We start from the raw sequence: 24,806 nt of genomic DNA, 5'->3' as shown, positions 1-24,806 counted from the left end.
TTCTGATAGCCAACTTAAACCTCCCCATGTGCAACTTGAGGCCATTTCCTCCTGTCCTGTCACTTGTTAGTAATGAGCGGAGACCAACATCCCCTCCTCCAATCTCCTTTCTGGGAGTTGTAGAGACCCGGAATGTCTCCCATCAGCTTCCAAGGACTCGAGTGGGTTACTTCCCTGCCTTTGACTTCTCTTTCTCCATTCCTCTTCCAGAGGCTCTGCATTTCCTAGTTATGGCATTTCTGAGATAACAGGTTGGTGGTGTGGTGTGCCTGACAGCTACCAAGTGTCTGTGCAGTGTCATCCTTCTGCAGAGTAATTGTTGATAACACAACAATTCAGCCAAAGCTGACACTGACTTATTCTTTAGGGCAGTCCTTGGTTGCTTGACTTTTGCAACTGCCTGGGCTGACTTCATGATTAGTTTTGAAACTGTTTGCTTGGAGGGAATTTATATTAAAGTGCTGTGTGAAGGCAGAAGTTGTAATGTTTTTGGGAGCACAGGATCCTTAGGTTTCCTTGTTCGAGCAGTCTCCCTGATCTGCAATGTAAATAAAGTCAGATGCAGCAAGTGCAAAGTTTTGATGTCAGCCTTGAACTTCTGCCTGAATTGCCTTGTTTGTTTTTTTCTACCAGCTAGAATAGTAATACCTGTTTTGTCTTCAGGCTGAAATATTCTTTCTCAATGCCTTTCCCACCCCCTTACTTTCTTTCCCAATCTGTTGCTCAATACTGAAAGTGCACCATCCTGGCAGAGATTTGGAAGTCACATGCAAGCACTACCCTGCAGGCCACTTGTGCTATGTCTGTTCTGTCCAGAACCAGGCAATTACCTCCCTAAGAAGATTAGGTGGAAAGAGAAGAAATGCAGCAATGAGGTTTATCAAGGTGATGAGGAAGAAGTGGCAGAGGCAGTAGAATGACAAGCTGTTAGCTTTTGGAATGCATCTCCTTCTCTGGAGCTATTCCAGATGTACCTGGATGTGTTCCTGTGTGATCTGCTGAAGGTGATCCTCCTCTGGGAGGCGGGGTTGGACTAGATGATCTTTCAAGATCCCTTCCAATCCCTAACATTCTGTGATCCAGTGATTCTGTATGGTGTTTATAATCAGTACTGACCCCTTGGCCAGCCCTCCACCTGAATGGCCTGGCAGTGCCTTTGAGAACTGCTCCTTCCCGTCCCGTTGTTACAATGAGGACAGCTTCTCTGGCCCTGCCTGATCACTTCAGCGTCTCACAAACGTAACCCAGGCCTCTGCCACCTGCGCAGACAGAAGCTGCCGGGTGTGATCTGAGCAGGCAGCAGAGGGCACTGCCGCATCTGCTGCTGGGAGCAGCGCGGGCTTTGCTCTTTGGGTCAGGATCCCCAAAACCTGAAATCCTGCTGGATCTGTGAGCTTTGGCAGAGTGCTTGCACGGCCCGTAGGTGCACACAGCAAAATGCCACCGGGCTGCAGGGGACATTGCTGCTTGTGGTCACATACACAAGAGACTGAGGCCAGCTCAGCACGGCGAAGAATGCTTAGTGGGAAGTCAGACTGAAAATGTTATAAGCCACCAAATAACAGAAATGAAAATGGAAACTTAGGGAAGAAAGAGGGGGAAAACGAGGTGTGGTTGCAAAGTTCATGCTTTATACTGCTCAAAATTTAGTCTTGAGCAATAGGAGACTTAAGAGATAGGCACCTCCTGCATGTGAACAGGGTTTGCATGTGGAGTTGCTTTTATATACACAATTCCATGTATATCAGAAGTGAAGTAACAGATATTACAGAATCACAGAAATGTTGAGGCTGGAAAAGACCTCTGAGATCATCAATGTGCTGCTCAGGGAGGTGGTGGAGTCCCCATCCCTGGAGGTGTTCAAGAGGGGATTGGACATGGCACTTGGTACCATGGTTTAGTAGTCATGAGGTGTTGGGTGACAGGTTGGACTTGATGATCTTTGAGGTCTTTTCCAACCTTACTGATTCTATGATTCTATGATCAAGTCCAGCCTATGGCCCAACACCACATTCTGTTAGGTATTGCTTTGCTTGTATCTTTCAGCTCTTTCCCCTTTCTTACTACACAATAGTAACCAACCCTGTCCCAAAATAGTTCAGGTTTTGCTGATTTCCAAAGGTTTTGTTCATGTTTCAATAACAAAGATCAGGTAATTCATTTACATTTGGTCAAAGGGTTTGGGTTTTTTCCTTGTATGAAGGAAGATGGTATGAAGCCAATTGAATTAGAAGGCTGGAAGGGCAAGGGTTTAGTTGGCTCTGCACTGCTGCATTCATACATTTGCACAAGCCTGTGGATTTAATTAGCAACACTTTGGATTTCTTGAAAGTGGCACATCTGTGCTGCATCAGCTTGTGATGTGTCTTTGGTGCAGTTGTAGCTGGCAATGGCATCTCCACTGAACCTGAAAGAAGCCCCTGGCAACCAAAGCTCATGGGAAATGCTGCTGCCAGATTTCCCTAAAGGGCCACTTTGCAGCTATCGTAAGAAGGCTTCCTTCAACTGGAGAGAGCTGGCAGTGCTACTGGATGGTGAAGATATCATCCAGCTTAAGGTAAATCCTGCAGGAATTGTAAGCATGTTTCAATTTGGGAGATAGTAGTAGAAGTGATTGCCAGAGGGAGAGTGTTTACTCTGAATTCCGTGGCAGCCAGTTAAGAAGATGTTGATACTGATGGGTATTGTGAAGACACAGGGGTGGGGAAAAAAATTGCCATGGTATATCATCTAATGTAAAACAAAATCCACGTGGAAGCATGTAAGAGATACACATCCCCATACTGAATGGCTGCAGAGGATGTTTTCATTAAATGAAGTACAATTCTCCTTGCATCTGGGACCAGAGCAGTTGTGGTACTCCATGGCTTCACCACCATGGCGTTTTTCCATGTGAATGCACCCCCTGCAGCCTCACCTTTATCCTCAGACTGAGGGCCTCTGCCCTTCAGATCCTGCCAAGCAGCTTCATAACAGTGTGATAATGAAGCTGCTATCAAAAGCAAGCAGGTTTTACCCCACTGTTTTCTTACATTCTGATTGGATCAGTCCCTCATTTATTACCTTGTGATGGAGGAGCTTTCCTCAGTTGTAGCTGCATGAATTGTACCTATGACAACAAACCATTTAAATTTATGTTCACAGTTCTCTGGGGCTTTGACTTGTGTGGTGGTTTGAGCCTTAACTGGGACTTAAGAGCTCAGATAGGGGCAAGGCTGAGAATCCCTCCCCTGCTCCCCCCCTCCTCCTTCCCAATAGAGAGGAAAAAGAAAGGGAAGGAGCAAATCTACCAAGAAACAATTTGGAGTCAGCCTGGAAGTAGAGAGGTAAAGAATTTTCTTTAAACAATCTGTATATATGTATATACATATATATATGTGTGTGTGTGTATATATATATGTGTAACAATAACAGGTAGGGTTCACAAGGGTAAGGAACAAGGATGGATGGGAGAAAAAAAAATAAGAATACAAAACCAGTCTCTTTGAAGAGGAGTGGAGGTAGAAGGGAGAAGGATCAGGCCTGACCACGTGGCAGAGAAGCAGGGAGCCACCAGCAGTCCTCATCCAAACAAAGGCAGGGACCCAGAGAGCTAATGGCTGCAGTGTCCTCCTTTTTATAGCTTTGCTGGGCAGGGAGGGGGAGTGGAACAGCCAAACCTCAGTTTCCCAGGGGAGAAAACCCCCTGCAGGGAGGGCAATGCTCTCACAAGCCCTCCCCCCTGCTTTCAGGATGGGCATAACCCATCACCACTTGATACATTTACATCTTCCTAGCAAACTAAAGTAGTTTGAGGCCTGGTATTATCCTAGAAGAACTTTATTATTTGTTAATGCTTTTAGATAAACATTCTCATGTCAGCTTTTTCCCCCTTGAAGAACAGAGTCTTCTCTGCTCTGGAGAGTGACCCTCTCTTTGCACATCACCCTGGAGAAGATCTGTGCCGTGAGAAATACCAGGAGCTGACGTTCCTGCGCTTGAAAAGGCTCTTTGAGTATGAGTTTGTTACTCAACAAGAGGTCATGGAGAACCCACTGAAGCTACTTACTATGATAGCCTCTGTAGGAATGTATGACTGGTCTGTGTGTATCCAGTACTGCTTACATTGTGGGGTAAGTACAGCTCAAAAAGGGTGGATTTAAATGTACGTGTCTTGGCAGTACTGTAATTCCATTGCTTTCTGCCTGCTTTATTAAAGAGCTGTCTTTCTCCAGGCCTTTGTTTTCAATACTGTTTGAACTGTTTACAAAAATCAGAGCTGTGGGATGTGGTTAGTAGATCTTTGTCATTTAAGCCCTGTCTCCCCTGGAAGCCCACTTGAAAAGTCATGGTGGAACAGTAGACAGAGCTGCAGGAAGGTGTTCTGATGTTACAGTTCCACCCTCTTTTGGCTAATCCTCTGCCTCCTCTCTGTGGCATTAGCAGCCAAAGAGCTTGGCTGTTGTGCCTTATCTGGTACCTGTGTCTTTGCTACAGATAGAGGTATGAGGAACTTCCCTGTGTTGAGTAAGGGCAGAATCCAGAAGGAGGAGAAACCAGTAAAAAGTTTCTTGCTGACATCACTGGCTGGGATTCTGCTCCCTAGATGAGTCTTTCAGGAAGAATACTTGATGACAGAGGTGGTTAAATACTATCAGTTGAACTTATTAAGCTTTACTAGTCACATGGCAGGGGATGGTCTGGGAATTTGAGGTTTGTTATGTTAATATCCATCTAGAAAACCTGAAGGTACCTTTGCAGTGTTCTTGTCTGATCTTGAAGCAACTGCCTTCAGTTCTCCGTCCATCTGCAATAAACCAAACTAGAACAGGCTTCAGCTTTTACTTTACTCAAGGGGACATCACCAACACTGAGTTGAAAGTGAGCTCATTAAGCAGCTTAAGAGTTTACAGTGAAGACTTGAACAGCTCAGAACTGTGAACATTTCAGTTCTCTGTAAAGAGGCCTTGACAAGATCAAATCCTGGTTTGCTTCCCCTAGCTGTAGTCTAAGTAGTAGTTTACTGTGCAGCCTACTTCCCCTGGGCTCTCTCAAGGCCATCAGTACTGCTAGGGTGTGCAACTTGTGCTTCGCATCATGTGGGCTCTGATTTCATCAGGAATTCTCTGTTTTCACAGGCATTTGGAGGTGCAATTTTGAGTGCTGCTAACAGATTTGCAGACATCATCCAAAAAATTTACAGCATGGAGGTAAATTTATTTTTGGATAACTTGAGAGAACTGGCAGCCATCAAAACCATGGCACTGTCTGCACCCTTGAGTTCTTCCTAATCTCTGTACCCTCCTAGGTACTTCTAAATAGCTAAAGAAATGACCAGTGCAGAATGAAGGAGTGAACTCTGCCTGTCCTCACTGCTGGCTATTCTGCCACTTGCTGGATCTGTTGAAGATTTTCCAAGTTAACAGGCCAACAAAGTCTGAGGACTCCTCCCAAAAGGAGTGTAGATGGCACCACACCACTTTTGTCTCTGTCCACTGGCCTTTAAAAGTATATCCTAGCAAGTTCTGCGTGCTCAGACGCTCCCACGTGTGCATGATACACTGTGCCACACATACTCTTGCCTTGGTGCTGTAAACATTCCATTCTGGTGCTATGAAACAGGAATTAATAATGCTTTAAAGCCACAGAAACACCCCATGGAGTCCAGTGGGGACTCAGGACCAGGTGCCCTGCAGAAGAAGTGCAGCCAGTGTGATGCAGAAAGAACCAACCCCAAACAATTTCTCCTGCTGATGCCATTTGGCCCTGCAGGCAACATTCACAGTCTGGCCTTGTCCCTCTTTGATTTGCAAGAGAAATGTGCTGAGCACACCCAAACTGAGCTTCATGCTTGCTTTCTTACTCTTTATCAGTTTGCCAGCCATCCACCTCCCTTGGTCACTGAGGTTTCTGACACTGTGTTTATCTGCCTGCTGGTAGACAGCAGTACACTGGCACAGTTTGGATTTGATATCCCATGCTAGAAATCAGATGAATTCTTCTAATGACTCTCAATCTACACAAAAGTCTAAGGAAATGTGATTGCCAGGATAATTCTGCCTGAGGTTTCACTGTTGGGTTGCGTTTGGGGCTTTTGTGGTGTGTTTCTTTTTATTCTTACTTGCTTATCAGAGGTTTGCTACTATAGGCCAAACCAGTCTAGGGTAAAGAGTTCCAGTACATACATTTCAGTGTGACTTCAAGCAGGAGGTGTTCCCAAAGGCTGCTGAGTACCAAGTGAATGCATGCATTGATAGAACAGAATAGAATTAACCAGGTTGGAAAAGACCTTTGAGATCATCAAGTCCAACCTACCACCCAACACCATCTCATCAACTAAACCATGGCACCAAGTGCCCCATCCAGGCTCTTCCTAAACACCTCCAGTGATGACGACTCCACCACCTCCCTGAGCAGCACATTCCAATAGCCAATCAATCTTTCAATGAAGACTTTCTTCCTCACATCCAGCCTAAACCTCCCCTGGTGCAGCTTGAGACTGTGTCCTCTTGTTCTGGTGCTGGTTGCCTGGAAGAAGAGACCAAGCCCCACCTGGCTACAATCTCCCTTCAGGTAGCTGTAGAGAGCAAGAAGGTCTCCCTTGAGCCTCCTCTTCTCCAGGCTAAGCAACCCAGCTCCCTCAGCCTCTTCTCACAGGGCTGTACTCTAAACCCCTCCCCAGCTTTGTTGCCCTTCTCTGGACACCTTCCAGCAACTCAGCATCTTTCCTAAACTGAGGAGCCCAGAACTGGACACAGGACTCAAGGTGTGGCCAAACCGGTGCTGAGCACAGGGCAAAATGACCTCCCTGCTGGCCACACTATAATTTAGATTGGAAAAGATCTCTGACCTCACCAAGTCCAACTGTTAGCTCAGCACTGCGAGGTCACCTCCAAACCGCATCCTGCATCACCACATCTGCATGGCTTTGAAACCCCTCCAGCGGTGAGGACTCCGTCAGTGCCCCGCTGGGCAAGGCAAATGTATCCTTTATCCAAACTTATCTGTAATGCAGGCTGCTTGCAACTTTGAATACAAAAAGCCTCGTTCTGTTTTTCTCCTAACTTCAAGAGTTCCCAGAACTGCTTGCAATGCAGGCAGAGCTGCTGATTTTCACCACCCAATGGTTATTTCAACCCAGAGAGCTGCAAACTTGACCCTTGGATGTAACAATCTGTACCTGCCTGAATGAGTCAGCCGTCAGCAAAGTCACAGTGCAGCTGTTCCCCCCACGGCAGGCATGATGTCCTCTCCTCAAGGTTCCATTTGATTGGTTTCTTACACTTGTGAATGACTTTCCAGTAGCTACATTTGCAGTCGTTTGAAAATTTTAACTGTTTTAATTGCTGTAACAAAAGCTTGAGCTGTGCCTTGTATCTCCTTGCTTAGATTTTTGGATGTTTTGCCCTGACTGAGCTCAGCCACGGAACCAATACTAAAGGAATCCGGACCACTGCCACCTTTGATCCTAGCACTCAGGTCGGTCCTTATTGCACAGGAATCATGTTTGTGCCACCTTTGATCCTAGCACTCAGATTGGTCCTTGCTGCACAGGAATCATGTTTGTGCCACCTTTGATCCTAGCACTCAGGTTGGTCCTTGCTGCACAGGAATCATGTTTGTGCCACCTTTGATCCTAACACTCAGGTTGGTCCTTATTGCACAGGAATCATGTTTGTGCCACCTTTAGAGTAGAATAGAATAGAATAGAATAGATCAGGTTGGAAGAGACCTTCGAGATCGAGTCCAACCTATCATCCAACACCACCTAATCAACTAAACCATGCAACCAAGCACCCTATCAAGTCTCCTCCTAAACACCTCCAATGATGGTGACTCCATCACCTCCCTGGGCAGCCCATTCCAATGGGCAATCACTCTCTCTGTGAAGAATTCTTCCTAACATCCAGTCTGAACCTTCCCTGGCGCAGCTTGAGACTGTGTTCTCTTGTTATGGACCTTTGATCCTAACACTCAGGTTGGTCCTTGCTGCAGAGGAATCATGTTAGTGCCACCTTTGATCCTAACTCTCAGATTGGTCCTTGCTGCACAGGAATCACGTTTGACACTCTGAGACTCAGGTTACTTGCTGACAGGACAGAACGATCCAAGGATTTCTTTGATTAACAAGAAAGAATTGAGTTCAGCTTGAAAGGCAGAAGAAAAAGCTGGATACATTGAGGGGAAAATGATTTTAGGGAGATTTGATTGAAGAAAACCAAAGCAGAGAAGTGTATCACAGGTCCTGTGCTGTGGGTGCCTCAGTTCACAGGCAGCTCTCTCTCCCCTTCATTTATTCCTAAGGCAAACAAACAGATTCCTGCTGGTTTTGCAGCTCCAAGTTTTTCCTGTCTACAGGAATTCTCTCCCAAGTTGAACACAGAGGGAGCTCAGCTGTGGGAGTGGAGTACAGAATGAAACCCTGGAAGTTACTGGATGTTTTCAAAGCACTTCCATGGGCACAAACACAAAAAGAAAAAGGCATGTGCTGATTTTTATCATTTACATAATGTGCTCTTTGCTTTTTTGGCTACAGGAATTTATCATCCATACTCCTGACTTTGAAGCTGCAAAGTTCTGGTCTGGTAATATGGGGAAGCATGCCACTCATGCAGTTGTGTATGCCCAGCTCTATACCCCTGATGGGCAGTGCCAAGGGTTGCATTCTTTTCTTGTACAGGTAGGGGAGAAATACTGCTAATCTTCTCCTGTTTTTGAGGGGTAGGGGGAGAGGGGGTTCAAATGAAAGACTTTCTGCCTATGCTGTTGTTCACATCTGACCAGAAGATTCTTTAATTAATGAGCTTGGCCTTCATTCCAGTTCCAGGAAGTCCACTGGATTTTAAATGTTCACTGATTTTGTGAGGGTTCAGCCAGGTCAGTCCCCAGCCTGTCCTGGTCCATGGGGTGGTTGTTTCCTAGATGCAAGACTCTACCTTTGTCCTTGTTGGATTTCCTTCAATTTCTTCTGCCCAGCTCTCCAGCCTGCCCAGGCCTGGCTGAATGGCAGCACAGCCTGAGGGAGTGTCATCAGTGCTCCCAGTTTGATGTCATCAGCAAACTGGCTGACAGTGCCCTCTGTACCCTCAGCAAGGTCACTGATGAGTAGATTGAATAGTCCTGGTCCCAGTGCTGACCCCTGCCTGACACCTGCAAGCCTCTACCACAGAGATCAGTTTCTAAGGTTAAAGGCATCAGAAAACCTGGGAGTGCCATAGAGAAGTTGTACAGAGCAAACTGAATCAGGTGCAAACTGAGCAGGATCTGCCATAAACCTGGGGAATACCTCAAAGGTGATTGGTACATAAAAGCTCAGGTTGTTCCTGCTATGTGCACCTGAGGAAGGTTTCAGTTCTAGTCTGATGAGAGCAGTCATCAGTGTGAAGGCCTATTTAACAAAGTGATGTAATTAGTCTCATTGCCAGAGTAATTTTCATTAAGGGATACTTAAGTGCAAGTCACATCCAGAATGAAGTGCTTGAAAAGAGCTTCTTTTTACTGTTAAGAACAGAGTACAGGCTGGGAATATTTATTTCCACTCTTTGGAAAGTTCAACCCATAGCTTGCAGTGTTCCACAAGTGAGTTGTTGTTTTGTTCCCTTTCCCTGCAGATTCGAGACACAAAAACTCTCCTGCCAATGCCAGGTGTGATGGTAGGAGACATAGGGAAGAAAGTTGGGCAGAATGGGTTTGATAATGGGTAAGTGAATCTGCTTGGAGGAGGAGGCATTTGGGGTTCCAGTCTCCTCCTGTGTCAGTCCTGGCTTTACTTCTGAGCTATTCACTCATGGCTTTAAGTTGCTGTTTTAAAAAGCAAACAACAACCCAGGCTGGAAAATCTTGAATTTCAGTATTTTATACCTGAATAACCTTGGGTCTTTCTGCTGCTCCCACTGTTTGGAATAGGAAGTGTCACTGCTAAAGTATTCACAGAGTGCATTGGGTTGGAAGGGACCCTCAAAGGTCATCGTGTCCAACACCCCTGCAGTCAGCAGGGGTACCTCCAGTTAGATCAGGCTGCCCAGGGACACATTGAGTCTGGTCTTGAATGTCTCCAGGGGTGGGGCCTCAACCACATCTCTGGACAGCTTGTTCAGTATTTCCCCACTCTCATTGTGCAGAACTTCCTCCTGATGTCCAACCTAAGTCTCCCCTGCTCCATTGCCCCTTGTCTTATCACCACAGGCTCTTCTGAAGAGTCCCTCCCCAGCCCTCCTGTATGCGCCCTTCAGGTATTGAAATGCAGCTCTAAAGTCTCACAGGAGCCTTCTCTTCTCCAGGCTGTTCCAGCCTGTCTTCATAGCAGAGGTTCTCAAGCCCTCTGATAATCTTGGTGGCCTCCTCTGGACCCTCTCCAGCAGGTCCATGTCTCTCATGTGTTGGGGGCCCCAGACCTGGAAAAAGCACTCCAGGTGAGATCTCATAGATGGAGGAGAGGCAGTGGGGAAATTGAGGTAGATTTCTGCACTAAAACAACTCTGATGTAAAAACAATGATTCATACCCCTGTATTAGTTGCATAGCTCTGTGTAAAGACAGAGACCTAAAATAGTAAGTGTGAGGGAGAAACTCTTCTTTGTCTCATATTTACCCTATTCAGTTGCTTCAGTTCATTACAGCTCCATGCCACTGCAGTAAACAAAGTGCAGACACCCTGAGAGATGCTGGGTTCAAACATAATAGCTTTGACTTGCTGTCCAGAAGGTCAGAGGTCTGCTGTAGTTTGTTGTCTGTGAGGTCACAAACAGGCTGCAGTGCCAAAAGTAGCACTGTTTGTGCACCTCATTCTCATGGATGCTTTGTTAGCTGAAGACAGCTAACAAAGACAGCTAACAAAGACAAAAAATACAGAAAATGAAGGGGTTTTAGGAAAAACAAGTGTAGGAAAGGTCTGGAAATGAAGGGTGGTTGGGTCGTGGTGGCTGGTTTTGCCTGCACCTCCATTCCAATCTAGTAGCCACCAGATGGCACAGCAGCATGAGCCATATTTCTGTGGAAACGTTCAAATCCTGCTGTTCACTCTCAATTTGCTGCATATCTTTGTGCGAAACACAAAGGAGGGAGAAGATTGTGCTTGGCACAGTGCATCAGCATGCATGGCACTGAAAAACTCAGTTGTCCTTTGATCTGCTGGGGGGGTGGAAATGGGGCACTTCCTAAAATACCTTCCTGCATTTGAAATTCCTGTGAACAGCTGAGCAAGCTGAATGAGAATCCACATAACACACTGGAAGAAAGAGGTACCAGTGACCTCCCATCTCCATGCCAGATGGAGTCACAGAATCACAGAATCACCAGGGTTGGAAGAGGCCTCAAAGATCATCGAGTCCAACCTGTCACCACAGACCTCATGACTAAACCATGGCACCAAGTGCCACGTCCAATCCCCTCTTGAACACCTCCAGGGGTGGTGACTCCACCACCTCCCTGGGCAGCACATTCCAATGGTGAACAACTCGTCTCGGGGAAGAACTTTCTCCTCACCTCCAGCCTAAACTCCTCACAGGGCTGTGCTCGAGGCCTCTCCCCAGCCTCATTGCCCTTCTCTGGCCACATTCAAGAGTCTCAATGTCCTTCTTAAACTGAGGGGTCCAGAACTGGACACAGTACTCAAGGTGTGGCCTAACCAGTCCTTTATCTGAGCTGTGCCACCACATAGCATTTAAAGCAGTGATAGGACTTGCTAAGCTTTCTGCTTACTTTGCATATGCTGCTGTAAAAAACTATTATTTGCTGCTAACTGCAGTACCAGAGGAGCTCCACTCATGGATCTCCATCTCATTGAAGTGTGGATTAAGACATTTCCTGCACTAGGAAAGCTGAAGTTTCAGAGAGCACCTGCAAATTAAGTGTGAGGGATGGGGCCCCAATGCTGATAGATAGCCTTCCTTCACTTCAAGTTCTCTGTTCCTGATGTACCTCAGGTAACTTCTTCAGAGAGGTCTCAGACTAGATGCCAAAGTTGTTCACAAGAACTGGAGGGATGGTTTTCACCTTGCAACCTTCCTGCTCACCTGGAGCTGTCCAAAATGTCAGCACTTGTACCCATTGCTTCTCAGAAGGCCTGGCTGGGCACTGGGGAGTTCAAAGATTCCTAACCTTGTGTTGACAACAAGCTGTGCCAGTTCTGGAGAATCAGCTGTTGGTTGCATGATCTGCAAAAAACCTGCATTCACAGGGAGGCATTTTAGCAGCCACTGCCTTGTCAGCGTCTTCTCCTGTGTAGTTTAGCAGTACCTTAGTAATCTTACATCCTGTCTTAGCCCAGAGAAAGCACAGCCTGCAGTGCAGGAGCATGCTGTGTAGGCAAGCATTCCATTCAGCTATGCCTGCAGGTGCTGCTCTCTGCTGCATGCCTTGCCAGGTGTTTGCTGTATGTGTGGAGTCTGGTTCAGCTGTCACAGACACTTTGGTCACTCAGAGATGTTTCCATGTAGTGAAACTCAGCATAAATCAGTTCTGGGCCCCTCAATTTAAGAAGGATATTGAAACACTTGAATGTGTCCAGAGAAGGGCAGCGAGGCTGGGGAGAGGCCTCGAGCACAGCCTTGAGCACGAGGAGAGGGAGCTGGGGTTGTTTAGCCTGGAGAAGAGGAGGCTCAGGGGAGCTGGTTGCTCTCTACAATTACCTGAAAGGAGGTTGTAGACAGTTGGGGGGTGGTCTTTTCTCCCAGGCAACCAGCACCAGAACAAGAGAACACAGTCTCAAGTTGCACCAGGGGAAGTTTAGGCTGGAGGTGAGGAGAAAGTTCTTCCCAGAAAGAGTAATTTACCATTGGAATGTGCTGCCCAGGGAGGTGATAGAGTCACCTTCCATGCAGGTGTTCAAAAGGGGATTGGACGTGGCACCTGAAGCCATGGTTTACTTAGTCATGAGGTGTTGAGTGATAGGTTGGACTTGATGATCTCTGAGGTCTTTTCCAACCTTATTGCTTCTATGATTCTAAATGGTCAGAGTGAAGGCCAGAATCTGACATCTCTGGCAGTTGCCAGGCTTCATGCCTGCACTTCAGTAAGTTGATGCTACCAATCTTCAATATAGGCACAGAATGTTGAGATCCTAAACACTTTGGTAGGGCATAGGGAAGAAATTCCAGAGGTCTCTTGGGAAATAACGTTGATTTATGCTATGTAAGAAAACAGAGTAGGTGATGGTGGCTGTCTCTTCTGGCTCTGGAAAAGAATGAATCTCTTGGGTCATTTGGCTGAAGGCTAATTTCCTGCTGGTGCAGAGTGTGATGTTTTCACTGAGAGAAGGAATTCCAGAAGGGATGTGGGAATTTTTGCAGTGTAAATCCAGTCAGCTGGCCTGCTGCTTCTAAGTCTCAGAGCTTCATATTGGAATTCCCCAAAATCCCATGGGATTGCAGGTCTTTGTAACTTCAGCTACCCAGACAAAATCACATTACAATGTCTGAAAGTGTTTTTCTCTCTCTACCATTTACAACCATTTGTGTAATCAGTACATCAGTGGCTGAAAAGAGGACTCCAGTGTTATTTATGGAGAGTTTAGACTGGTTTTGTGCCTTGTTGGCAAAGTATAAATCAAACTTCCAGCAGGGGATGCAAGAGCTTCAGTCTTCATTTTCACAAATAAAAATGTCCACCTGTTGCTAGTGCTCTGGCAGAGATGTGCTGTTCACTGAGCTCTCACAATGGAAGTAACTGAGGCAAAAACCCACCCACTGCAAAAGCTCTGCTTGTTGAGGATCCAGGTGATCCAGTGGAATGAATGGCAGCTGTAAAAGGAGAGCTGGATATTAGAAGAAGCTTCTTCACTGAAAGGGTTCTCAACGCCTGGCACAGGCTGCCTGGGGAACTGGTTGAATCCCCATCCCTGGAGGTGTTTCAGAGAGGCACAGATGTGGTGCTAAGGGCCATGGTTTTTAGCCCCAGCCTTGGCAGAGTTAGAGAATGGTTGGACTAGATGAGCTTAAAGGGCTTTTCCTACCAAAACAATGCAGTGAATCTAAGAATGCTGCTTCTGGCATAGCCTTCAGTCTGCTCGGCTTATGCAGGTAGAACTCTGTGGGCTAGGGTTGGTTTACCTGTGGGCTCCATGGTGCAGACCTGCACACTGCTGTAAGAGCCCTGAGCTGTGTGTTTGAAGTGACAGCTCTCTGTCTTTCTTGATCCCAGTCACACATATGCTATGCAGAAGAGGCCCTAGCAGGGTAGCTTTCAACCCTATGGTCATGTCATCACCAAGTGAAATGCAGCCATTTTCCAGCCCTGCTGGTACCTGATATCCCCATGACTGTCTTTATAGCTCCATTGCTGGAAGAGATTTCTGCAATTCTTTAAGGAGCTTTCCCCCTAACTGCATTGCCAGATGTGGTCCATGGCTATTCACTCTGATTTCTGGGCTAATAACCATTTAGAGACGTGCTCAGTGACTTCATGAAACCTGACCATTTCTCTTTAATATGTCCAAGTTCATCTTGGCCAGTATGGTTAACAACTGCCAACAGCAAAGCCCTTGGAGAAGAAGCATAACAGCAGTTGGCAATGATCTCACTAGGGTGTCTTGACTCCCAGGTCTTGTTAGGTTCTGCTTTTATTTTCAGCACTGCTGCTCACAGGCCTATAACTTATTTCTTTATGCAGATGTGTGATTTTTTAATTGCTAGTTTTCTCTCTCTCTCTCTTTAGCTTCCTCAAGGTTTTGCCATATTATGTGAGTTTATTTCAATAGTGGTATACAGAAAATGAAGGCAATTATGTGTCTGTAATGGCTAATTTCAGGGGGAGAAGCTTAACTGTTCTTTGAACTCGTCCTCTCCTATGAGGACAGACTGAGGGAGTTGGGGCTGTTCAGCCTGGAGAAGAGAAGGCTACAAGGAGGCCTTGTTGTGTCCTTCCAGTATCTGAAGGGGGCTACAAGAAAGCTGGGGAGGGATTTTTTAGGGTGTCAGGCAATGATGGGATTAGGAGGAATGGAACAAAGATAGAAGTGGGTAGATTCAGATTGGATGTTAGGAAGAAGTTCTTCCCCATGAGGGTGGTGAGACACTGGAACAGGTTGCCCAGGGAGGTGGTTAGAAGCCTCACGCCTTGAGGTTTTTAAGGCCAGACTGGAAGTGGCTGTGAGCAACCTGCTGTAGTGTGAGGTGTCCCTGCCCATGGCAGGGGGCTTGGAACTGGATGATCCTTGAGGTCCCTTCCAATCCTGACAATTCTATGATTCTATGATCTTGATTTGAAGAAACTAAATTGCTACATAATGATTAGAAATCTTCTGGTTCACTGGTTGTGGGGGGAAAAAAGACCCCATGAGGAAGGTAATATGGGCTTTAATCCACATCATTCCAGATGGTTTTTGATGAGGCAGAGAATTAGCCAAATATTTATGTTGGAAAGATTAGAATGAAACTTTCAAAAAGTGTTTTCAAAAGACTTCCTCTAGATTTGATCAGGATTGTATCACAAAAGCTGGAGCCTCTGTCCTCTGACAGAAGCCTGAGAGAGTTGGGACTGTTCAACCTAGAGAAGGCTGCGGGGAGACCTTCGAACAGCCTTTCAGTACCTGAAGGGGGCTACAGGAGAGCTGGGGAGGGACTTTTGACAAAGGCTTGGAGTGACAGGAGGAGGGGTGATGGCTTCAAAGTGGAAGAAAGTTGATTAGACATTGGGAGGAGCTTCTTCCCTGTAAGGTGATGATTCCCTGAGAAGTCCTTGGAGGCTCCATCTCTGTGAAGTGTTCAAAGCCAGGTTGGAGGGGGACTTGAGCAGCCTGGTCTAGTGAGAGGTGTCCCTGCCCATGAGAGGGATGTTGTAACTAGATGATCTTAAGGTCCCTTCCAACCCAACCCATCCTGTGACTCTGATGTTATGCAAAAGCTGAAGCTGTGTCTAATATAGCTGCTGTTGCTCAAGAACACTGGGCTTGCTGTACAGGCTTAATTGTGGTGGGTTTAATTAGGGAGATAGGGAGCAGGGAATGCAAATTTAACCAAAATGTCCTTTTTGGGTTTGTTTTTTTTTTTAAGTAGGTTTTTTATTTTCAGAGATATGAAAAAGGCAGAAGTCAAGTTTTGGGCAATTCTGAATTTCCCTCTGTATCAAAGTGGTTGTGTCACTGAAAGTGGCACTTCCTACAGCCCTGTTGAGCAGTGTTAATGGCAGTGAGTGGCTGCTGTGCGGCTAGGAGAGAATCATAGAATCAGAAAGGTTGGAAAAGACCTCAGAGATCATCAAGTCCAACCTGTCACCCAACACCTCATGACTAAGTGCCACATCCAATCCCCTCTTCAACACCTCCAGGGATGGTGACTCCACCACCTCCCTGGGCAGCACATTCCAATGCCTAACAGCTCTTTCTGGGAGGAACTTTCTCTTCACCTCCAGCCTAAACCTTTCCTGGCACAGCTTGAGATTGTGTCCTCTTGTTCTGGTGCTGGTTGCCTGGGAGAAGAGACCAACCCCCTCCTGGCTACAACCTCCCTGCAGGTAGTTGTAGACAGCAATAAGGTCTCCCCTGAGCCTCCTCTTCTGCAGGCTAAGCAACCCCAGCTCCCTCAGCCTCTCCTCACAGGGCTGTGCTCGAGGCCTCTCCCCAGCCTCTTTGCCCTTTTCTGGACACATTCAAGAGTCTCAATGTCCTTCTTAAATTGAGGGGCCCAGAACTGGACACAGGACTCAAGGTGTGGCCTAACCAGTGCTGAGTGCAGGGGCAGAATGACTTCCCTGCTGATAGCATGCTTGTCTCTGTGGCTGTCTAAGGCTGGAGAAATCCAGCGTGCAGATATGTTTCCTTGGAAACAGCTCCCAGTTCTAAAGCACGTGCAGCTATTCAGCCCTTATGTAATTTATTAATGTGAAAGCCCTGGCTCTCCTGTGCCTTATTAAATAGATCAGGCTGCATTGGCAGGGAAAAGGAATTTGCTTTGATTACAAATGCAGCTTTTGAAGTGCTGTTAGATGCTGAGATATTGGTGAGGGGAGCTGATGTTAGTGCTCGTGCATCAAGCTCTGTTTCCTATCGGGGTGAGGCAGTTCAGCTGTTTCCTTCTGAAGAACAGGAATCCTCAGGACATTCTGCCTATTCTGACAACCTCCCTCTTTACTGGGGCTAGAACAGCATGAGTAAGAAAAGGTTACCTGGCTCTTCCTTTTTAATATGCCACATGGCAGAGAGCAGAAGTCCTTGCCTGAGTTTAAACAAAGGGAAATTCTCCATTCAGTCCCTTCTCCAGGCACTCTTTTAGCTCTGTGCTTGTTTGTAGCACAGTAATATGAGTGGCACTCACAGATAGGTGGTTTAGACTCATGAAAATCTGCAGTATCTCCATTCCAAAGCAGTCTCCAGACTGGACTGAACAATACTTTAGTAAAGCATGTGACTCAGCAGAATTGTGTGGGTCACAACGGCACAGCAACGTTCTGAGCAGAAAAGAGTTGTTCACACAATCACAGAATGTTAGGGATTGGGAGGGACCTCTAGAGATCACTGAGTCCAACCCCTCTGCCAAAGCATGATCACCTAGGGCAAGTCACACAGGAACATGTCCAGATGAGTCTTGAAAGCCTCCAGAGAAGGAAACTCCACAACCTCTTTGGACAGCCTGCTCCAGGGCTCCAGCACCCTCAGAGCAAAGAAGTCTCTCCTTGTGTTGAGGTGGAACCTCCTGGGTTCCAGTTTGTATCCGTTAAACCTTATCCTATCACAGGACACCACTAAGCAGAGCCTGGCCCCTTCTTCTTGACACGCACCCTTCATCCATTCCATGAGTTTACAGGAAGCTGCTGAAATGGTCTCCTAGATTCAGTGAGGTGTTTGGGGGTTGTAAGCATTATCTTCTGTCTTTTTTTTTTAACACATCAAACTAAAGACTTAGAGCAAATAATTTCCCACCTTGACCTCCCTCTGCTGCCCTGAGGCTGAAACCTTTGTTCTCCCAGGCATACTCTAGTGAATACCTGCCTGGCTTGATGGGCTCTGTCTCCAGAACAAGAATACACAGTCTCAAGCTGTGCCAGGGGAGGCTTAAGCTGGATGTGAGGAAGAAGTTCTTCATAGAAAGAGTTATTGGCCACTGGAATGTGCTGCCCAGGCAGGTGGTGGAGTCACCATCACTGGAGGTGTTTAGGAAGAGACTGGATGGGGTGCTTGGTGCCATGGTTTAGTTGATTAGATGGTGTTGGATTATAGGTTGGACTTTATGATCTTTAAGGTCTTTTCCAACTTGGTCTGGTCTACTCTACTCTACTCTACTCTACTCTACTCTACTCTACTCTACTCTACTCTACTCTACTCTACTCTATTCTATTCTATTCTATTCTATTCTATTCTATTCTATTCACTGATGTGATCAATGTGCTGTCCTGGCTTTGTTCTGCCTTTCCTTCTGTGCTGTACACACCTCAGGCTGTGCTGGGGTGGATTTTACATTGCTTGTGTGTTTGTCTGAACAGATTTGCCATGTTCCACAACGTCAGGATACCAAAAGAGAACATATTGAATGTGGCTGGAGATGTCACAGCTGAGGGGAAGTACTCAAGTGCAGTCCAGGTAGGAATCAAGGTTTGGTTCATTAATAAAGATACAAAGGTGCAAGTAGGTTAAGAAATAGAGCCTGGGCAGAAACAGACACCTGGACTTCAGTAATGCTGAATGGATGAATGTGGATGAATTCATCAGTCAGTTTGCTGGATTTTTAATTGCCTTTCAGAGATGTCACAACTCACTTTGCTGATTTTACTGACTTCTTGCTCTTAGCACTACCCCACTGAGTCCAATGTGGTTGAGAGATCCTGCTTTGAGTCTTGCCTGAATGCCTTATCAGACATAAAACTGTGAAGTCCTCTGGGCTTCTGCTCATGCTACCAGAGGTGTGTCCCTGCAGTGGGGGCTGCATCAAGAGAAGCACAGCCAGTAGGTTGAGGGAGGTGATTCTCCCCCTTTACTCTGCTCTGGTGAGACCCCACCTGGAGTACTGTGTCCAGTTCTGGAGCTGCTATTACAGGAAGGATCTGGAGGTGATGGAAGGTGTCTGGAGTAGGGCCATGAGGATGAGCAGAGGGCTGGAGCTGCTCTGCTGTGGAGACAGACTGAGACAGTTGAGACTGTTCTGTCTGGAGAAGAGAAGGCTCCTAGGAGACTTTATTGTGGCCTTCCAGTAGCTGAAGAGGGCTACAAGAAAGCTGGGGAAGGACTTTTTAGGATGTCAGGTAGTGATAGGACTGAGGGGAATGGAACAAAACTAGAAGTGGATAGATTCAGATTAGATGTTAGGAGGAAGTTCTTTCCTGTGAGGGTGGTGAAACACTGGCACAGGTTGCCCAGGGAGGTGGTGGAAGCCTCATCCCTGGAGGTTTTGAAGGCCAGGCTGGATATAGCTCTGAACAACCTGCTCTAGTGTGAGGCATCCCTGCCCATGGCAGGGGGGTTGGAAAAAGGTGATCCTTGAGGTCACTTCCAACCCTAACAGTTCTATGATTCTAAACAGAACGTTAGCCTCACCATTCAGTCTGTGCCTTTTGTCCTTCCAGGATGCCAAAGAGCGTTTCAGTGCATCTCTGGGATCCCTGTCCACAGGCAGAATTATGATCACAACCATTTCCCTCACCAATTTAAAGCTTGCCTTGTCCATTGCCATTCGCTTCTCAGCAGCCCGCCGCCAGTTTGGGCCAACCGAGGATGAAGAAATCCCGGTTCTGGAGTACCAAACACAGGTGAGGACTCTGGAATTCACACCTACAGCCTTGTATGCAATGATACTCAGGATTCAGAGCTTCTGCAGATCAAAACAGCAGCGCTGAGGTTACTGAAATTAAAGTTGCCAGTGCCATCTGAAGTGTCACTGTAGTGCAGCTGGAGGGGTTCATTCCAACTCGGGACCTTCTCCTGGCGTTTGACCTAAGTTCTTGGTATAGCAAAACTCAAAATGTTCATGTTTCTCTGAAGTGCCTAGAAATACCAGGAACATTGTGGCCAGCAGGAGCAGGGAGGTCATTCTGCCCCTGTACTCAGCACTGGTTAGGCCACACCTTGAGTAATGTGTCCCGTTCTGGGCCCCTCAGTTTAGGAAAGATGTTGAGTTGCTGGAAGGTGTCCAGAGAAGGGCAACAAAGCTGGGGAGGGGTGTGGAGCACAGCCCTGTGAGGAGAGGCTGAGGGAGCTGGGGTTGCTTAGCCTGGAGAAGAGGAGGCTCAAGGGAGACCTCATTGCTCTCTACAGCTACCGGAAGGGAGGTTGTAGCCAGGTCTCTTCTCCTGGGCGGCCAGCACCAGAACAAGAGGACACAGTCTCAAGCTGTGCCAGGGGAGGTTTAGGCTGGATGTTAGGAAGAAATTCTTCCCAGAAAGAGAGATTGGCCATTGGAATGTGCTGCCCAGGGAGGTGGTGGAGTCACCATCACTGGAGGTGTTTAGGAAGAGACTGGATGGGGTGCTCGGTGCCATGGTTTAGTTGATGAGATGGTGTTGGGTGATAGGTTGGACTTGATCTCAAAGGTCTTTTCCAACCTGGTTAATTGTGTTCTATCTGTCCCTAAAGTAGTAATCTCTTCAGAGAAAGGCTGTCTGCTGTTCACCCATGGAAGTGTTGGGGTGGTTTGAACATGTCCCTGGTGTTGGGCCCCAAAGCTTAGTGGAACTTTTGCACTGCTATAACAGTGCATTTATCACACAGTCATGAGCTAGACTGAAATCACTGTAACTTGTGTGTAGTTACAAGGTGTTATGTTTATAGATGGTTATAAAGTTCTCTTCTCCATGGATCTCAGTTTTCCAGTTGGAACAAGGCAGATCAAATGGGATGGTTCAGCATACTGAGACAGCTGCATATAGATCACTATAAAGAATACAGAATCATAGAATCATCTTGGTTGGGAAAGACCTTTAAGATGGAATCCAACTGCTCTCTAACTCCACAAGGCTGCTGCTAAACCGTTTCCCTCAGCACCACATCTCTGCCTCTTTGAAACACCTCCAGTGATGGGGATTCAACCGCCCTCCTGGGGAGCCTGTTCCAATCTTTGAGAACCCTTTCAGTTTCTAATTTCCAACCTAAACCTCCCCTGGCACAACTTGAGGCCATGTCCTCTCATCCTACCACTTGTTACAAGGGTGAAGATACCAACCCCGTTGCTCCAGGCTCCTACATATGATCAATGCCTGTCATTTGCAATGCACTCTGTGTCCCTTTCATTCCAGCAATGGCGCCTGCTGCCTTACCTGGCTGCTGCATATGCCTTGGATCACCTCTCCAAATCCCTCTTTGGGAACTTCATAGAGTTTTATGCAGGCTTGTTGACAAAGCAAAGGAGTCAGAGACAGGTGAGATATCCACACAGTTGCTCTTCTGGAGTTCTTACTATCATAAGCTGGCAACTGCTTTAGGGTGTCTGACAATCCAGAATGCAAGAGCAGTGTCTTAGGAACTGTGGGAGATACAAAGCACTGATGGAAGCTGAAGTCAGAAAAGCATCCAAATTGGTTTTGGTGGAGTGGTTAAAGATTCCTTGATTGCTGTGGGATTTAGGCTATGGGCCCTTGTGGGATTCCTTGTCATAAATATATGATGATAATGCAAATTCAGCTTCTCTTGTTAGTGCTACTGCAGGGGACATGTATCAAAGCTGCCATGACAGTGTTCTTAATTCCTACCCAGACTCTGGGGCTCTGCTTTGAGTTTGCAATTCACATTCATGCACTAGGGTAAATATGTTTGGAGGGAAAATTAGAAGTGAAGACTTTTGAGTCTTAATGCTGCATTTCTGATCCACGGTCAGACCACTGGAAATCAGCCCTCCACAGAACAAACAAGTCTGATCTCTCTGTGCAAGAGCCAATTCTCAACCAAAAGAGCTCCAGGACAGTTTTCTAACAGCATAGCCAGTTTATTGATGTTTAAAAATGTTGCCAGTATTAATTGTTAGGACCTACACATGGGCTGGATATTGCTCAGCTCTCACTTAGACACTCAGGCTTCTTTCAGCTCCCACAGAGCTCATGAAAGATTTGTGTACTTATAGCTGGGGATTCCAGCTTCTCTTCTTTGCACAAACCACAGACAAATCTGCTTGGTGTTTTCAATCAGATACTTTATCTCTGGGTGTCTCCAGTGCAGTCACTAGTCTCAAGCAAAAGTGTGACTGTGCCATGTCTGCTGCACAGCTAAGATGTGTCCTTTACCTGGGACAAAATCATTGCTGTCCCATCTGAGAAAGTTCCTGTGGAAGGTTTTTTAGTTGTGGCAGGTTGTTGGGGTTCTTTTGGTGGCAGTAAAAAACAGGCTTTGTCCTTGCACAGTAAAAGTTCTGTATGCATTTCCAGTCACTTCTCTCTTCATTATAAAGCAGTACACAGCTATGGCTTTGACTGGTTGCAGACTTAAAGTTACCAGTGACCTGTAACTTGTTTTTCACCAAGGCTGATATGGGACGTGAGATTCATGCCTTATCCGCTGCCAGCAAACCACTGTCTTCTTGGACTGCACAGCAGGCAGCCCAGGAGTGCAGAGAAGCTTGTGGAGGACATGGTTACCTTGCCAGTAAGTCACAGACAACTGCACACACTGGTCAGAGGAGGATTGGTTATGTTGAGGTGCTCTTGGAGTGCTGTTGCATCACAGTGTCCGAATGTTAGCACCGTGTTTGCAAAGGGCCTTTTGCTCTTGTCTCTGTTTTTAAAGTTCATTTTCTACTTGATAGCACAAAGAACTAAACCCATGCAGCATCTGCACTGGCATTTAGGCAGGCTGTCCATTTGATTCTGTCTCAGTTCCCAAAACAAGGCTGGGGGCTTTGTAGATGAAAATTCCCCTTGTAAGGTGAGCGCCACACTCCCCCAAAATCTTTCCATATATTCATTATCTCGAGCTAAACAGTAGAGTTTCCAGCTCACTGGTACCAATAGATAAGCACACAGGAGCAGACAACTCCCTTGCATTTAGCCCCAGAGAGGCCTCTCTTAGCTTGCATGAACCCCCAGCAATGTATGAAGCTGTGCCCTTGTTCTTGCCAAGTGAATCGCCTGGGTGAGATCCGCAACGACAACGACCCCAACTGCACCTATGAGGGAGACAACAACGTCCTGATCCAGCAAACCAGCAACTACTTAATCAGCTGGATGAGCTGCATAAGAGGTAAACTGCCACTGTGTATGGGGGGGGGGGGGGGGGGGGGGGGGAGGGTCCTATGCTGCACCCAGCTGTGTGTGGTTAATGGAATTAGGAGGTAATTTCATCCTGGTCATTGAATGGTTTGGTGGAGCATACAAAATGTGCTGCAGGCTCCATCATATGATACACTCACAGTGCACTGATACTTGCTGCAGGAAGGCTTCTTTCTCCTAAGTCTGGCAAAGCCAGCAGGATGTTTTGCCATCCCTAATCAGGCTGAGTAACATCTTACTGCCTGAGAAGTGCAGGCTAGTTCAGTGGAACTGCTCCTGAAGTCACTGTAAGTCTGGATCCCCTCTGCTTATTGTGCTTAAAACAGTCCCCATCACCAGGCTTGGCAGCAACACCCAGAAGCAACTTTGGGAACTCTCTAGGAAAACCATTTTGGTTCCATGTGCTAGCAGGGAGCTTCACCAGCATCTTACACAACTGGAAAGCTCAGCAATAGGAGCTGACTCTTATGGGGCCTACAGGCAGTGATGTCAGGTCTTGTCCACCAGTCCTCTTTTGGCAGGGCTAGGCCATAATGGAATAAATGTGATGTCCTAATTGCAGCTGACCTACCCGCTGTATGCATGGCTTTTGGTTCCAAAGGGTCTTGTTGCTTTTTCTCATAAAACATTTACTGTTTTCTTTGATATTTCAGATAAAGCTTCTTTTGAATCCCCTTTTGGAACAATAAACTTTTTGCAAGACTATCATCGTATCCTTGGCTGGAAATTCGCAGCCAGCAGTGTTGAAGACTGCATGGACTCCTCAGGTAGGCTTCTGCTGTTGTTCCACTGAATACAGAATTAACCAGGTTGGAAAAGAACTTAGAGATCACCGAGTCCAACCTCTCACCCAACACCATCTAATCAACTAAACCATGGCACCAAGTGCCTCATCCAGTCTCTTCCTAAACACCTCCAGTGATGGTGACTCCACCACCTCCCTGGGCAGCACATTCCAATGGCCAATCTCTCTTTCTGTGAAGAACTTCTTCCTAACATACAGTCTGAACCTCCCCTGGCACAGCTTGAGACTGTGTCCTCTTGTTCTGGTGCTGGTTGTCTGGGAGAAGAGACCAGCCCCCAGCTGGCTACAACCTCCCTTCAGGTAGTTGTAGACAGCAATGAGGTCTCCCCTGAGCCTTCTCTTCTCCGAGCTAAGCAACCCCAGCTCCCTCAGCCTCTCCTCACAGGGCTGTACTCCAAACCCCTCCCCAGCTTTGTTGCCCTTCTCTGGACACCTTCCAGTAACTCAACATCTTTCCTAAACTGAGGAGCCCAGAACTGGACACAGGACTCAAGGTGTGGCCTAACCAGTGCTGAGTGCAGGGGCAGAATGATTCCCTGCTCCTGCAGGGATTCTGGAATCTTAAATTCCGAGATGTGAGGTTCAGCCTCTGCTAGATATTTGTCATAATTACTATTTGCTGATTTTCTTCATGTGATATGCACTTACATTTACTAGCACCATGCATTATTTGCATTTCAAAATGTGTCCTGTTGTCCCCAGCCTCACTTCTGACATGGGGGGAGACAGTGGGTATTGCACTTCCATTTTTGTTCCTCTAAAATTGCCTTTGTGATCTAGGGGTTTTGCCACTTGTTGTTTTCAAGTTAGTCATGAGGTGTTGGGTGACAGGTTGGACTTCATGATCTCTGAGGTCCTTTCCAACCTTATTGATTCTATGAAACTGTTGTAAGGAGCATGAGTTG

At 46.7% G+C, this 24,806-nt stretch overlaps 1 protein-coding gene across 1 annotated transcript in view; it reads left to right on the top strand.

The window, feature by feature from the left end:
- Positions 1-24,806, top strand: part of ACOX3 (acyl-CoA oxidase 3, pristanoyl) — a 34,380-nt gene that overhangs the window by 675 nt on the left and 8,899 nt on the right. The window contains exons 2-13 of the mRNA XM_054172426.1: positions 2,378-2,557; positions 3,879-4,112; positions 5,118-5,189; positions 7,369-7,458; positions 8,516-8,659; positions 9,591-9,679; positions 18,393-18,489; positions 19,470-19,652; positions 21,135-21,257; positions 22,353-22,473; positions 22,948-23,067; positions 23,750-23,863. Of these exons, the coding sequence (XP_054028401.1) occupies positions 2,390-2,557; positions 3,879-4,112; positions 5,118-5,189; positions 7,369-7,458; positions 8,516-8,659; positions 9,591-9,679; positions 18,393-18,489; positions 19,470-19,652; positions 21,135-21,257; positions 22,353-22,473; positions 22,948-23,067; positions 23,750-23,863 (1,555 nt within the window). The 5' untranslated portion in view covers positions 2,378-2,389. The remainder of the gene's footprint in view (positions 1-2,377; positions 2,558-3,878; positions 4,113-5,117; positions 5,190-7,368; positions 7,459-8,515; positions 8,660-9,590; positions 9,680-18,392; positions 18,490-19,469; positions 19,653-21,134; positions 21,258-22,352; positions 22,474-22,947; positions 23,068-23,749; positions 23,864-24,806) is intronic.

This window comes from Dryobates pubescens, chromosome 23 (genome assembly GCF_014839835.1).
Source record: "Dryobates pubescens isolate bDryPub1 chromosome 23, bDryPub1.pri, whole genome shotgun sequence".
Lineage (NCBI taxonomy): Eukaryota > Metazoa > Chordata > Aves > Piciformes > Picidae > Dryobates > Dryobates pubescens.
The sequence above is the reverse complement of the archived record's forward strand: the minus strand, read 5'-3'. Positions and strand labels throughout refer to the sequence as shown.